This window comes from Lissotriton helveticus, chromosome 6 (assembly GCF_964261635.1).
Source record: "Lissotriton helveticus chromosome 6, aLisHel1.1, whole genome shotgun sequence".
NCBI lineage: Eukaryota > Metazoa > Chordata > Amphibia > Caudata > Salamandridae > Lissotriton > Lissotriton helveticus.
In genome coordinates this window covers 1,313,190,355-1,313,207,475 of record NC_136067.1, presented here as the reverse complement: position 1 = coordinate 1,313,207,475, position 17,121 = coordinate 1,313,190,355, and the positions used below count along the sequence as shown (strand labels likewise).

At 43.2% G+C, this 17,121-nt stretch overlaps 1 protein-coding gene across 1 annotated transcript in view; it reads right to left on the bottom strand.

Annotated features, from left to right (window-relative positions):
* Positions 1 to 17,121, bottom strand: part of MTRF1L (mitochondrial translation release factor 1 like) — a 265,821-nt gene that overhangs the window by 117,716 nt on the left and 130,984 nt on the right. Inside the window, exon 6 of the mRNA XM_078649049.1 lies at positions 1,175 to 1,311. Coding sequence (XP_078505175.1) covers positions 1,175 to 1,311 — 137 coding nt within the window. The remainder of the gene's footprint in view (positions 1 to 1,174; positions 1,312 to 17,121) is intronic.

Genomic DNA, 17,121 nt, shown 5'->3' with positions numbered 1-17,121 from the left:
AAGGGGGGAGTCGGACTCTCTGGGTTCTTCCGGCTAGGAACGAGATGATCCAGTCCAGTAAGGATACATCCTCCCCCACTCTCTTCTGCCTGCTTCTTCACTCCTCACATGCTCCAGAAAATCTTCAAATGGCTCCCCATCAGCACAAGATGAGCCATCATCTAAGCCCTGGTCACAAGCTTGCTGGACTACTGAAACGCACTCTACGCCTGAATCACCAATGACCTCCTGAGGAGACTGCAGATCATTCAGAACGCTGTGGCCAGTCTCATCCTCGCCCTCACCAAACTGACCCACATCACCCCACCCCCCCACCTCATGAAGCTCCTCTGGCTCCCCAGTCACGATATGTCAATTCAAGATGCTGATCAACACATACAAAGCCCTCCATGATCAAGGACCAGTATACATCAACCAGCGCATTAACATTTACCTACCTTTCAGACACCTGCACTCCTCCTTCCTCTCCCTTGCGCTCACACCCCCCATATCCGCCGATGCAACAGTGGAGGTCACTCCCTCTCCTAACTCTGTACCGAATCCTGGAATGGCCACCCGCTTCATCTCCGCACCCCACCCTCTCTTTCAGAGTTCAAGAAGAGATTCAAGACCTGGCTATTCAACTGAACCCCTCGAAGCAGCAGCGCTCAGCGCATGGATACCCACATTTGGTGATTAGCTGCGCTCTACAATTCCTATTCATCTTTACTAAGCAGAGTGATTGTTTTTGCCTGTTCCACAAATGCTCATATTGAGATTAAAAACATTCTTGTTCACCCAAAAATATGGCCTCCAGTCTCCTACTGCAAACCAGTCTGGTTATCTGCTTATTAACCAGATGGCTGACACTCCTATATTTTACTTTACTTTTCAAATCACCCCAGGGAACGTGTTCACCCTCTTTTTTTATTGAGACACATATACTTTCCTCATTTACGGTGTAACCCACCTCAAATGGGGGCTGCATACAAATTCTCACACCACTGTGTAAATGCATTCTGTGTCTTTCAGCAATCTAGCCCGACTAAACTATTTTTGTTTGGTGCAGTCTACAACTTGAATTTGCAATATGACAATCACAAATCCATAACGAAAAGGCACATCTCACCTCTCCCATGCATTATGTAATTTTCCAGTCAACTCAAACAAAAAACATGATTTGAGGCTCACCCACCTGAATTTTTCTTGCACTGTGTCTCTTGCTCATTTCTTCATCAAGCTTCATGCTATACAATTTTGCACGCAGAACCTGCATCGCTTTCTCTTTATTTTTGATTTGAGACCTTTCTTGTTGACATTCAGACACCACACCTGTTTATCAAAGAAAGCAACACAAAAAGAACATTATATAATAAAGTAACAAATTGTATGCTTTAAGAAATCACATATTCAAACGTAATGATGTCCCTATCTTAGTCTGTAACATGCTTCATGGTTTCTCAGAGGACAGAAAAGGTTACCAGTGTGTCACTTTAAGATGCGGTTGCTGAGACAACTATGCTCTACTTTGACAAGTCTCACCAACTTTTTTCTACTTTATCTTCGTAGAGAACGTCATAAGGCTAGTGTTCAAAAGGATATAATATTTACTATTAAATCTGGTATTTTATCATGCATATGCTACTGTGTGGGGATGTGGTACAAAAGGGGGCAAGGGACAGTGATGGATTAAACCCAGATCTGTTCACTGGGTGTGAGTGTTTGATTGGTTCAGATGCTCCGTCCATCACCACCCCCTTTTGTACCGCTTTGTTCGCCATAAGTTGGCAGGGTATACTCAGACGTGAGTCCCTTGCTCACTTTGCCACTGGATTCAAGCAAGCCTGGCTGAAGACGGCTGTAATGCCAGAAACTGGTCTAGGAAGCTTGAATCCGGTCCAGGGAAGGCATGTCTTGGCAGTTCGGGCTGGACTGTTCCCATGAGGCACAGGGTCAGACTGATTTGCATATGGCCATGTCTGAACTGGGGTGGCAGAGTGGGCTAAAGAACGGTGATGGATTAAACCCAGATCTGTTGACTGGGTGTGAGTGTTTGATTGGTTCAGATGCTCCGTCCATCACCACCCTCTTTTGTACCACTGTGTGGGGATGACCAGAAATATTTCTAAATCGCTGGTCCTGGGTTGTGGCCTGCAGCTGTCTGAGGATGATACAGTCTTGATAAGTTATGGACTTCCTTCGGTGTTCGTATTAATTTAACTGATAGTCTGCTTTGAGTAGTAATTTCCATGCTAATGAGGAAATGCTGTACCTACGAGTTGGAAGACACCCAATTCTCCCGCTCTAGAATTATGATTTGCAATCAAAGCAGTGAATGCGCTGCTGCAAGAGAATTGTGTACAGAGCATGCTTCCGAGTGGGTGCTTGAAATCTATTCGTGCCAGAAGCAGTACAGCAGTGAAACTGTCTGCCCTTCATATGCTCTAGGGTAAGTGGATGCTGCTGGAGAACAAAATTTAGAACAGCATATGAAAGAAGTACAGCCTTCTAAGTGAGAGACCACTGGGTTCGGCTTTAAACAACGTCAGTAGATCTAGTCTTGCTTCTACGTGAAGGCATGTGGAAATCAAGTGGCTTGCTGTTGGGTCCAGAGCTTACATAACAGTTTGATGGAGTAAGTTGGAGAGGCTGGCACAAGCCATTGAGTAAAAGGAGCCTCCCCTAATCAAGAGGGGGCTGTGACATCACAGAGTAACTTGAAAAGAAAAGCAAAATAGGGTGTAGCGGCCAGGCTTGAAAGTGATCTTGTTAACCCGGTGCTGCATCCAGGATCCAGAACTCATCCTTCCAATTTGTCCATAAAACTCTCTACCTTGGGGCATGACATCACAAGCAGAGAGGAAAACCAGATTAAGTGGCTAGGGCATACCAAAAGGGTTCTGATGAAAGAACAATGCGGAGAAGGAGCAATAGCAGGCCTCCATGAATGAGACAAAGGCACACAAAGGAATTTTACAAGCCTCTTTAATGCTCTTTGATCAAGAGAGAAAACATGAGTACCATTCTGATAGTGCTTCCGACAGTCATTAGCGAGTCATGACCTTTTGCATGGCATTAATCTTTCAGGAAAACCAGATACCTAATTTTCAGGAACATAAACAAGTGAACTAGGAAGCTCGAATATCTGCGCAACGCTTCAGAATCTTGGTAACGGACCAAAATAAAAGAAATAGCCCTCTATGACCAGGTGACCATGAAAGAAGAAGCATCACGGAAGATTAAGAATCTGGAATTATACACGCAGGATCTAAAAGCAAAGATCTTCATCATTGTTCACAAGTTTACAACATCTGTGTAGACAACTTGAAAAACCGAGCTAACAAAAGGGCTTCAGACAACGTTTTTAGAGGATACTAGGAGAGTTGTAGTCTTTAGACTAGGTAAGCCCCTTGTATTGGATCTCACAGATAACCAACACCCTGCAGCTAGGATTCAGAAAACATTTAAACATGTCGTGGAGAAGTGTGGCTCAATGGTTAGAGCGGCAGACCCTGATGCAGAGGTCTGGCCCGGGACCAGTGTTCAATTCCCGCCTCGGCGGGTCTTGTGCTCAATTTCCTCTGACCAGTTAATTCTCGCCTCGGTGCCTATTCTAATCATGGGTCCCACTCGGCAAATCTGGGCAATAGCTTGCTTAATCTCCACCACGGCCCCAACAGCGCTGGGATGCCTGGCTTCAACTTGGGGGTGCCCAGGAGTGGGAATTTCACAGGAAAAGCCGGGAAGGGTTCCACAGCGGTATGCGTACAGCGCCAAGACGCCTCAGGGTATAAGTGCGCTATACAAGTACGAATTCATTCATTCAAATCAGAGATGTTTACAATTTGAGAAAATTATGATCAATAGATTCCTTCATGTACTCGCACAAAGAAATTGACTTTTTCATGGATGATATTCTATTATTCCTAAGTGTACAAATCAGATTACTATTTAGGGTGGGCAACTGTCCACCTCAAGGAAAACTCACAACTCGGTAGGGTGAAAACTGAAAGTCATTAAATTAACTTGTGCTCAACCCCCTGGTAGCTATAGCACAGAGCTGAAAAACTGAACTTAAATGTATGCAATACCAAAACAGTAATAAAGTTGAAACACCTAACTGTAAAAATCCTAAACCAAATTAGAAAAATAAAGAAAAATGTCATGAACAAAACAAGACCAAAGTGACAAAACTTGAATATGGGGATCCAGAATTATGAACTTTGAAATATTTAAGTGAAAATAGGGCTAAAAGCACCACACGCCCATGGTAGTAAAGGGCTGTGGTATACCAAGACCTAGGTGTTGTTGAGGCAGGCCAGAATGCCCGGTTGGATACAACAAGTTGATTGGTCCCAGTTAAAACTTCCAAGTACAAAAGTTACAAAAAGTTTCAAAGTTGGAATACAAAAAGGGACTTTATCATTGTTTTTGTAAGAAAAGTTGTCTCCTAGCGGACAAAACTGAAATTGTTGCAGCCGCTATGGAACAGCTGTACAGATACCTGCAGGAGTTTGGTCCCACTAAGAGCCTGGATACCCAGAGGCCTCTTCACTTCTTCCAAGTCCAAAAAGTGGGGTACCACATTTAAGCCTGGCACTAACTCAAGATTACTTCTTAACCAATGGGGTAAAAGTTCCTGGGACCAGCCCTGCCCACTTTATTCAGTAGTTCCCATTTGGTTTGCCAAAATGCCATGAGTCCAGGCATTTTCAAGATAGCAAAACTCTAAGGCCACACTAAACATGGGCTCTGGAGGTTCTGAGTGTGAGGGCGTCCACTATGGTAATCACTAGTGTCCTTCCACATCTAACACTAATATTCAGTTTGAAGCAGGCTCTGTACACTCAACAAACCAAGCAACAAAAGTCTGGTAATATAAAAGGAGGGTCCTTCAGCAACCAGGCAAGGGATACACAAAATAGTTCTGGCATCTTGTTCTCGCCCCTTCAAGTGCACCAAAGCGATACACTTGGCTCAATAAATATTTCAGGCAGTCTTTGAAATTGTGGGGTCAACAAAATGTCCACAGCCCCCACTTTGCAAATTCTACTGAGCACAGAGATATCTCTGCCCATTCAGGTTAGCCTTTTGTGTGCTCCTGGAAGGAATTTCAAGCCTCTTTCACACTTCCTCTTGGGCCGAAAACAGACTCTTAGTTTCTGGAAAGTTAATGCAAATTGGCCATCAGGCAGAGAAAATGCTAACCTTTCGGAGGTTTCTTTTTCATAATACTTATTAAAACTCAAACATCATCATTAAATAGGTTATTTAATAACTATTAAAAAAAGTTGCTTATTTTGCTACCTGTCCCATTCCTGCGATGCAGAATTGGTATTTTAAAGAAGACTCTTATTCTCTACATAGGACAGCTTGGCCTGCCACTTAGAAAATAGTTTTTTATGGCATAGTCAATATAGGGATATGGAAATATTAATAGTGTATCTGTCCCACATCTAAATATCCTGCATTCTGCCTCGTGAAAAAGAGTTATTTTGACAAGTCACATCACATGTTTTACACTGCATAAGTCAGTCTACACAAAGTAGACCTGAAGCCATGTTTGCATTGCTACTATAGTGGATGGCACAATAGGTGTTGCAGTCCATTGTGGCATTTAATTTCCAGGACCTGGAGGTATTTTCTACACTATATACTTGGGATTTACAGGCAAATGAAGTGTGCAAATCAAGAATAAGCCAATTTAACGATATTTAATGTAGAAACGTAGGCAAGTTTCTCCTGGTTAGTGGGGTTAAAGTGCACAGAGTTCTAAATCTAGCAAAAATAGCATTCTGAAAAAGGTGAAAAACCAGCGGTGACCACACACAAATGGCAGATTTCCCACACTAAGTGTGCCCATATTGTTGGTACTGCCTTTACTACATGAATTGGAAACATTTAGAACAGTAGTTGGAGCTTTAACATTAATCTTTCCAAGTCTGAGTAAACAAATCACATTACGCAAAAGTAATGATGGAAACCTTGAGTGGTTGTTTTAATCCGATACGGGCCAAATAGTATTAAATATTTAGGGATGCACATTTAAGAAATACCAATTTTCTCTCTCTGGCTAAATAAACAAGTTTACTGCAGGAGTCAAAGGTATATTGACACACTGGAAAGGACTATGTACTATTAGGTTGAGTTAGGATGGAGTACAATAGAGTATTGTTAGGATAGAGTACAATAGAATATATCAGTATCTTACAGACACTGTTTTGTAACTCCTTTAGGCAATTAGACAAGCTTCAAGAATTCCTTATATAAACCATGTCTATAAGTAGGTTAGAAGACAACTGTTTTTATACATATTTTTATAGCATTTGGCAGTTTCCAAAACTGTGGATAACGGATTTAGCTAATATTCATTTTCACTGTCATAAAGTTACGGACCTCGTAAGGATGGAGGTTGATTAGCCCTTTTTGGAATTCAAACTCGTAATCGCAGTTCAAAGAAAGCTATACAGAACTGCTTTGAAATGCCTGCAATTCTGAAACACATTTTTATATAATGCAAGTGTTGTGGCCCAAATGGATTGCTTTAAATGATTCTAACAGGGTAACGAATTTGAGTTGCCACTGATGATGCTTAAGCATTGGCCTAAGATGCATGGAACTGTTCTGGTGAAGTTGGGGAGGCCATAGGGCAAGTATGTATACCTCTGAATTGAATTTTGCAGCATTAGAATATGCAGTAATTGTATTCATAAAATAATTAATTAAGTTGCGTCTAAGGTGACTCTCTTAGTCCTTGTCCGTGGGTTCCCTAGCGTTATCGGGCTGAGGGTTACAGACCGCCTAACAGAGACAAAAACACTGCAGTCACTGCTGTTTAATTAAAGCTATTCATACCTGGTACCATACTCTATGTTTGCATCATACTCCGACATGCAACCTTCCCTTGGATGGAAGCAAATGTTCCTCAATAGCCTCATTTAGAAGGAGGCGGCAAAAAGTATTTTGTTTGGAGAACGGCTGAAGGAAGCTGCTAATCATGGAAGAATGCTGGGACTAGGATAAACAGAATTATAAGAATTGTAATAATATCCTACATCTAAGTTCGGCCTCTCTGACATTCTGAAGCAGTATAAAGACCCAACTGCACACAGAAAGTAAATGGTAGAGGTGAAATAAACAGATTAAGTTTTGCAACAGGGTTGCAAAGACTCAAGCGAGTAATGCCAAAAGAGTTGTTGCGGAATAGACTATATTGCATCTCTACATACATTTGAGAGGTACATGTCTGAAGCTAGTCAATGAAGCTCCTATGGTGAGCTGGACTGTGCTTGAACATCAGATGAATGTGTCTGACCCTTGCGAGGTACATCAACAGGAGATGCAGCATGTGATCCGTCTAGAAATGTGGTCTTAGTCATCACTAGGTAAAAGTTAATTCTCTCCAGAGGTCACAACCCCAATTCGAGCTGGGTAAAAGTGTCCCAAAGGTGCATAATTTTCTCAGTCAAAATCTATTTGTTTAGGCAGATTCCTGTAATCTTTTTGGGAACAAAGGATATGTGCGTCCTCAGCACTACACTGCCCTAATGAAACACTGAGTGCGATTCAAAATTCTATTGGGCTTGAACTCAATAATGCACCTGGTTGTAGTAATGAGGACTAGAAAGACAGCCTTCCTGATAAGGATCCACGTCCTACACAAAGATTTGCCCTGAAAGAGTTTGTGCATTCATCTGACCCATACCACATTCTCATCCCAACTCACACTGCGACATCTGAGGGGAGAAGCCATTACAGCTGCCCAGACTGGTTTCTGAAGATCCCTTAGGCAGGTTAAAAGAATTCCCCTGGCATGTTCCTGTAGGCACAAATGACTGCCAGATAATTCTCCAGGAATTCACTTGAATGCCTGATTATGGTACATCTGAAGGTGACATAGTTGATTGAGCAAGTTTGATAAGTATATCCTTTGACAGGATCCACCCGCAGAACCTCAGGCACCTACTTTTGTACTGTGCTTTGGTAGGGGTCTTCCAATCTCTCCGTTCCTCTGTAAAATGTTGTCTAACAAGCAAAGTTTTCAAATCTCACAAAATAAAAAAAAAATTAAAAAGCAAGAACTGCTTTTTTTTCAAGCATGTTACGTTATGTTGATCTTTAGAAGACAACTCAGAGAAATATGTAGGGCCCATCCACTGCTACATCATAGCAACAACGGCTGAATGGAATTACACCTACATTTACAAGGAAATAGATCTTTCCTAGGCATACTTTTTGTGATACGGAACAAATCAGTTCAGCAAAGTCTGAAATATTTGAATTGTTAAAAAGGGCCCATGGGCTTTGAAGGGATGTTTTGAACATCTGGACCATTAATTCGCAAAGTATCTGGCGTTCCACCAATCGAGTGATCTAATTAGCTGACCACTGTAGGTCAATTTTGTTGCACATGCTATTGCCTGATACAATGGTTTGGAAGCTATATTTGTGGAGCCCTATCTCAGAAAATGAAAAATGGTGCAATGAGGCACGAGAAGCTTGCACAAAGCCAAGCAACATGGGTTTGCAGTGCTAAGCTTGCCTTACAACTACAGAAAAATGTATTTCGCTCCGGTATACATTAATTCAAGCTAAAGACCTGCAGTTATCCATCCACCGCTCTATGACATGCTGGGCCAGCAACATCAGGAGCCACAGTAACAATAATTGTGGAGGGATATTTAAGTGGGCTGGAGAGCACCACCCCTTCACACCCAGGAAAGATGTAGAGTGATCAAACAAGGGCTGAATCTAGACTCAAATGTTAAACAAAATAATTTAACAAATGTAAATATTCCGTCACAGACTAAAACAGAGATCCGCAGATTCATTGGAGTAGCGCCCTATTTTCAAGGAACGTCAATTTTGGGCCATGCAGATAAAAATAGTAAACAAGCAGTTGTGCAAGACTATTAGCAGTTGATGACTGAAGTCTGCAGCTAATAGTCAGAGAGCTCTATACGTGAAAACCATGTGCAGCTTTTTCATGGAGCCTAGATAAAGAGCATGCATGAAAGTCATGCTCTGTGCTCTCATCCAGAGGTGCCCAAACAGAGGACACACACAGCATTTGCCTTAAAACGACATGCAAGGTATGTTTTTTTAAATTCAGAATTTAAATAACCTTCACATAAATTCCCTTAGACAATTTCACTTGAAAAAACTTTATAATTGCAACGCAAATATCTAAAATCAGTTCAAATGTGTCTGTTATGGTAGCAAGTCATTTATAACTTCCCCAGTGCACTGCCCATGACCTCACGAATTACAGTATTGCATCAATAAAGCTTATTTCGCAGCTCAGACAGACAACCAAGGTCTGATGAAAAAACAAAACCACGGGCAATGGCAAAATAAGAGTATAACAAGGTGGGACATAGGAGTTTTGAGCATCTCTGTACCTGCATGCAAAGCCCAAAGTAGGATTTTGGGTGAGGGCACTTTCAGGATCTCACCAAAGGCCAGCCTTTGGACCTGGGGAACACTGGGGATGGTTGAAGGCCTTAACCAATGGTTGTTAGAAGTAAGGGCGCTAGGTGCAAGTGCACTTACATCTTTTGGCTAAGCTCACCATGCTCTGGGTTGGGACAGAACCCGGCCTTCGCATGCTCAGTCCTGGGTATAAAACCTGGCCTTCAGACATCATCTACACCCAAACAGCCATGCTAGTCATGGATTTTAGGCCATGAAAAACATGGTCTTGGTGCACCACATGCTCCATAGCCTAGCCTACTGGGCAAAACAATTGGCCACTCCCAGCAGATTCTGGGAGCATACGCATAACTTGGAGGAGGTACTACACTCATTGCCTCCATCCCATAAGTGTTCTGACATGTCTTTTGGTCACACCAAGCAAGCTCAGGGTGTAGAACTAGCATTCCAAAAGGCCCTACAATGACCCATACTTTCCATACATGTGACTGATATTAGCTTACATCCATGATCAGGAGATTCTGGGAGCACAGCCTGCCATTGGGCCAAGCTCAATGCCCCAGGACCATAATCAGGTAGAAACAAACTTTCGGCCTTTCAGTAACATTTCCACAATTTCAGGTAAAAGTTATGTAGACAAGTAAGCATTTGCAAATAAATTGATGATGTAAATGGTTATATGAAAAGGAACACCTAGATGTTCTAGATGGCATCGTTGATGCCTACCATGACATCATAAGAAAAATCATAAGCAATGCTTTGTAAGAAGCTATGGATGCATACCTGCTGCCAACTGGTAAATTTAATTGCTTTTTAATCATGTGAATAATATCCCTTCAACTTAAGTTGTTTGGGAAAATGTGTACTGTTTTTGTAATTCACTATTTTGTCTTCTCGACAGCCAGCTGGAATTTTATAGAGAACAACCATGCTGATCTACCACAAAAGTTTTAAATTCACGAAGGTGGAAAAATAAGGACTAAAAAAAAAGTATTTCTTCTTCTCTTATACTTTTAGAAGTTTTCAACGGCATAAAGCAATGTTATTTTTAAAGTTGTACATAGGGTTTTAACGGGCGAAGCGTTCCTCGGGTGGGGTGGGGTTGTTCATGTGTTTTATACTGTAAAGATTTTAATCAATCGTACAGTCAATAAAGATATATAGATGTCTTCTGAGTAAAGATCAATAATGTGCCTTTAACAAAGTAAATTTGTTTTGTAAATGTCTACTGCAGATTCAAACAATTTCCAAGTAATCACTAAAATTAAAAAGTGCATTTCCTACTGATGGACCAAGGATTCGCACGTACAGCGACTTGCTTGTATCAAGAACCTCAAATAATGTTAATCAGTATAACCAACCTGTTCGTATTACTAATATTGCACATTTCTACATTACACGGGGTGTCCCAGTAACGCTTGCCTATGTGTTTACTTATCCTAATACGCTTGCCTTTAAAATGGCCACTGCTAAGCGGGAATTTCCTCTGCGCATGCGTTGGTCACACTCACGTGACGTGACGTACTCGCAGTTCTGGTGGGAAAACTTTGCGCGTGCGCACTAGTTTAAAATGGCTGCTTTGTGTTCTCACATGCCGAAGCTTGCCCTGCAGCTTATGCAATGCTGTTCGTCTTGCACTAACATTAATGCTATAGTTAGTATAAAGTAAGGGGAGTCATATAGGGATTCGTGGTATACAGTGTATTCATTTATTTCTATGTTCTAAATTGTTTTCCTTTACTTTTCATGTGGCGAATCTTTTGGGCCGGGGAGGTGTATGAAACTCCATCTTAGAAGTCCCTACTGCGCATGTCACCCTGGCAGAGGGAAGAAAACCTTGTACCAGTGGAACCCAGCCAGCTGGCAGCCACAGTCAAGATGCTCATGAGAACCGACCTGTGACCCAGCAGGACGAAGCCGAGATGTACTGCATTTGAAACAATTGTAATAAAAACTGTGTGCACCATTGTTAGGTAGAGGCCTATGTCATGGGAACCCCAAATTCAATAGGCGGTCCCAAAAGATGTAAATTGAAGCTTGTAAAAGTCAAATCCTGGTTGGTGTGTTGACCTGTCCTATTTGAGGACCAATCGAAATTGGGGATTCTTACACTTGCAACATTTGGGGGGTGGTACACTGACCCGAAAACAGTATAACTAGCGTAGGTTTAGCTAGAGAAATTGTCCGACTTGTCCGAATAGCTGACCTGTCACTGACCCAACGCATTCAATAGGTGACTGACTGATACAGAGAGCTGCGGAGCACTCTGTCCGTAATTTCCATAGACCCAAGCGGGGTTTTGGGAAACCTTAAGTGCTGGCGGAGCACTTTGCTGGGGAGTTTGTTAACCCAATCGGGGTTTTGATCGATTGCTGCAGAGAGGGTGGAGCGCAGGCGTTGCTACCGAACTGCGGGTGCTGGTCTTACCTTGGCGATCCTGTCCTAATCTGGTTTTCCTGTCCTGTCCTGGGGTGTCCATTCTGCACCTGCTGGCCTACTGGCGACTGTCCTTCCTTGGGGTTTTCTCCTGTCCTAAAACTGACCCGTGGCCAGGGTTGGTCTTCACACCGTTCTAGGTAAATATAGTGCTGGGGAACCTAATCTGCATCCTTCATTCTTTTTCTTTGCTTTAATAAAGACGTGTTCTTGCATATTGACTTTCCATACTCTCCTTTTTGCACTGATAAATGAAAAAGTCATACATTATAGTTGTTATACTAGCATGTTCCAATTTTCCCCATCCTATAAGTACTGTCCTACGTACTGTTCATAAAATATAGATGTTCCTTTCCTTTACCCTCCTTTAGCTAAATGAAATGATTGCTCTGGAATATTAGCGTGTTCCACTTTTACCTTCCCCATAGTTACATATTACCTTTTGAGTTTCCATAGACTGACTACATTTTCGTGCTTTGCCCACTTTTGAAGGGTATATATACTGTGACATTTCTAGCATGTTCCTTATTTTTCACCGTCCTTTAGTCACTCCAAGTCTAGTCTAAAGTCCTGAAAAATTCTTAATAGCATGTTCCCTGTTCTTACCTCCCTTTATAAGTTCTAGATGGTTGGTCTCATTTACTTTCTATATGATATGTGCTCTTTATAATCTTAGTTATTGACAGTTTACTTGCTGTGAACCTTATGCTTTCTGAATACGATGAACTTTAGATAAAGGTTTTAAAACTTCTGTGGTACTGAAAATTCTGGACCCGTGTCATAAACATCGTCGTATCATAACGATTTTGGTATCAGCAGACCGAGAATGACGAGTATACTATATACAAGCATTTTCGGCGTATTCGAGTGGCGAGACCACCCTGAAATCAGGGATTCCGTCCTGGACCCTCGGGTTCCATTTTGTGCATGGCAGCCATCTTGTGGTTGCCCTCACAAAGGCCGATGACTAAGGCCAAAACGAGTCTTAAGGACACATACACCTTTGCTGACTTTTGTGTGACCTGGGCAAGCTGACTCCGCTGCCTGAAGCCAAACCTGTTCGGCCAGTTCCTCTCCCAGTGGCCGATCGAGATTAAGATCAAGGCACAGCATATCATAAACCTTTCATCGCATACAAACCATGCCTAATCTTACACACACCTGTCTCTGTTTCTCTCTTTATGACCTGCTTTACGAGGGGGAGGTGCCCGATTTTATTAGGGGTCCGTCCGATATCTGATGAAAATGCTGGGCCTTGCCGGGTAATTGATTGTGGGCTGGACAAACTGAAAATGGGCTTGTCATCATGAATCTGCTTTTTCTTTGTCGTAGAAATATGTGAATGGTCAACTGTAAAATAAGGAATGTTTGCCTAAAGCATAATATTTTGTATAAAAAGGGATGGTTGGATTTGTAAGTTGAGCAGTCTCCTGAGAACATACACCGTGTTGTACTTCTAGGATACCTGTTACTGGCTGCAGCCAATAAATACGATCTTTGACTTCACCAAGAAGACACTGTGTTTCTGTAGTCTGGGACAGGAAGGACTCGAAGTCTTAGGGTGTGTTCCCTGGCACTACTGGGTTCTTAAAAACCCAGAACTTCAGTTGGCGCCCAACATGGGGCGATTTCAGCGGTACCGGTCCAAGCCAGAGGTTCGTGAGGAGCTTCGTGTGAAAATTCTGGAGGAAGACCAACCACTTCATCGACCCCTGTATGTCGTCCGTGGTCCGAAAGTCTTTGCTGCGAGGTTCTCCGCTTCCCGACGGCTACGAAGGACTGCTGCCCTGTCTTGGACCCTTTGATGATTTGTAGAGCGAAACGATAGACGAGTCTTCTGGTGACGACATCGATACCTCAGTTAAGTATGAGTGGAGCGTCTCCCAGTCCTTAGTTTGGTTCTTAGTTTGGGTATCCCCTTGGGATCTTTGATTTGGAACTTGCAAGTACCAAAGCCGAGGGACTCGTGTATTCACGAGACTATCGTATTTCGATAATCCTTTGAAGTTTGAAGCTAGACTAGTGAGCAACGATGCCTGGTCTTAGCAGACTTGGAAATTTGTTTTGTCTTGGTTGTAATAGGGATTCCCGACTGGAGGACTCGTGTCCGGTTCCTCCAATTGGAACTCCAACTTATGAACTCTATGTAAAGCACGGCGTGGGCCCCATCACGTATAATGAAATATGGATCCGATACACCAGGAAGGATGCTGTTCTAAAGTGGCCCGAATATGGTAGTTTTGACACAGAGATATTAGATAATCTAGAGGTTAGACTTTTTAAGAAGAAAGCCCGGCCGGCGATGTTTGACTCTTTCCACCTATGGCGAAAGGAAGCCAAACAGAAAGAAATTAAATTAGCTAAAAGGAATAAAAGAGAAAAGGGTATCTCGATAATGCAAGCTGCTATGCAATATAAAGATGATGAAGAAGAACAAGCGAGTGAGCAGTTGCACAGGCAACGTAAATTGGCAGTTGATAAATGCTATCCAGTTTTGTCACCTCTCCAGCAGGATACAGCAAAGGAACTTAAGAAAGATCCTTTAATGTCACATTTATTGAATTCGCCACCTCCCTATGCGCAGAGTGCTACTGCACCTCCGCAACCTTTAGTTGTGCAACCTCCGGTTGTTGTGCCCCAGGTTCTTCCACAACGGTACAAAAGGGGGTGGTGATGGACGGAGCATCTGAACCAATCAAACACTCACACCCAGTCAAAAGATCTGGGTTTGATCCATCACCGTTCTTTAGCCCACTCTGCCACCCCAGTTCAGACATGGCTAAATGCAAATCAGTCTGACCCTGTGCCTCATGGGAACAGTCCAGCCCGAACTGCCAAGCCACGCCTTCCCTGGACCGGAAACAAGCTTCCTAGGACCGGTTTCTGGCATTACAGCCGTCTTCAGCCCGGCTTGCTTGAATCCAGTGGCAAAGTGAGCAAGGGACTCACGTCTGAGCATACCCTGCCACACTTATGGCGGCCAAAGCGGTACAAAAGGGGGTGGTGATGGACGGAGCATCTGAACCAATCAAACACTCACACCCAGTCAAAAGATCTGGGTTTGATCCATCACCGTTCTTTAGCCCACTCTGCCACCCCAGTTCAGACATGGCTAAATGCAAATCAGTCTGACCCTGTGCCCCCAGGTTCTTCCACAACCGCCAGCTCCTTTTCAGTTGGCTCCTACTGCTACGGCTCAGCCTCTTTAAGGGCCGCCAACTTTGATACCTGCTCCCTCTGTACTTCCTACGACTTTGCTTACTGCATCGACTACCTCTTCTGATGTTCCTACTGTTACTGCCTCTGCGTCTGCATCTGCATCTGCCTTGCCTCACTCTGCTTTTCCTCCTGTTCTTTCGTCGACTTCTCCTTCTGTTCGACAGAGAATGACTGACACTGTTGCTAGTCACCTATCTCCTCTTTTTGGGGCAGCAAGTATGACCCCTGTTTCAACGCACAAACAGTTGCGTAGTCAACTGCCCGACTCTAGAGAGCGGGAAACATTGGATTATTTGGCACATAAATGGGTTACTGACCCCACAAGATATGAGCTAGAGTCTGTCATGGATGTCTTCTATCAGTGGGAAGCACCAAAGCAGAGATACGTTTTCGAAAAAATGTGTGCTTTTCTCTGTGAGGATTTGGAGGATAATGATTTGGAGCCCAATCCACCTGAGTTGTGCCGTGTACAGTTTGAGTTTGCAAAAGGAACGATTGTGGGTTCCGATGTTGAGAGAGCAGTTGCGACATTGTTGTCATTTAGGAGGGAGGCTATCTCTCGATCGTTGTTTGAGCCTGATCCCTCTGTTAGGAGGAAAGTGAGACAGTACCCAATGAGAGAGGTTCCTCCGGTATGGAAGGATGCCGTTGCAGCTGATGTCGCTAATAACGTCGATGCTGTACCAGCACACTTTCAGCGTGTTTTTGTCCATGTTCCTTGGAAGCGAGCTGAAGTTTTGGCCCTTAAGCAGACTTTACCTGACCCCCGTAAAAATCCTGCAGGGTATTATAAAGAACTATCACAGACCGCAGACTCATGTATTATGAATTTAGCTGACATAGACATGTTGTTTGGAAATGTGGTTCCACAGCCTTTGTGGGGATTGATTCGTCATACAGATCATGCGCCGGAGTTAGGTGATACATGGGCTAATATTGCTACTGCAGATGGCCGACAAGTTGGTGGTGCTAAACCTGAGCCTTTAGTTGCAGAACTTCCTGGCAAGATCGTTACCTATATGAAGACTTTAATGCCTGCTATGCGAGTGAATTGGGATAAATTGTCTGCATGTAAGCAGAAGAAAGAGGAAACCGTGTCTGATTTCTTCACCAGGTTTGAGGAGACGTTTATCGACCAAAGTGGTCAAGATATGAGTACAGAAGGTGGTCAACGGTTGTTCGTTGACAAGTTCGTACATAATTTGCTTCCTGAGTTGTGTAAAAAAATTGAAAGATTCAGAGAGTTCTTGGGCCGTTTCCTCATCAGCACAGATATTGGCTACTGCACAGTACTACGAGAATAGAGATAAGGACGAAAAAGATAGAGCAGACAAGAAAACTAAAGAGTTAAAAACAAAGGTTCTTTTACAGCAAGATTATCCGCCTCGTGGTGGTCAGCGTAAATATCAGGAACCTCAACAGTTCCAGAGAAACTCGCAAAGGTTCGAGTTTTCTCAACCACGTTTTCCTGTAGGCCCTAATCAGTGTGCATATTACAAAGAAGAGGGTCATTTTAAAAGTAGCTGCCCTGCTTTGTTACAGCGTATGAATGGTGTTTCTAGCGCACGAGGTCGAGGTGCTCCACAAGCGCCTAGAGGAAGAGGAGGTGGAAATTTCCCCCAGAACGCGCGTTCTTTTCCGCCTCAGAATTCAATGAATAGTTTTGATCAGCAGAATAACGCGTCTGGTAGGACGCCTCAATACTATGCTGATGACTACTATGCAGAAGATGAGAATATGGAAGGTAATGATTGCTAGGACAGCCATAGACAAAGAGAGGGAGTTGTTTCAGTTCCAGTGGATCAGAGTGGACCTAATGTTGAGGTGATTACATCAGGTGTGTCAGAGCCTTTTCTGTTGGATACTGGTGCTACAAAGAGTTCTATTATACACTCTAAACTCCCTGGCGCACCTTTGTCTGGCAAAATGAATGTTTCAGTAGGTTTTTCTGGCGCCCCGGTTAGGAACCCGATTTCTAGTCCTGTGTCCCTTTCTGTTGGACCTTATGAATTGGAAGCACCCCTTATTTTGACAGCGGGTTGTGGTGAGAACTTG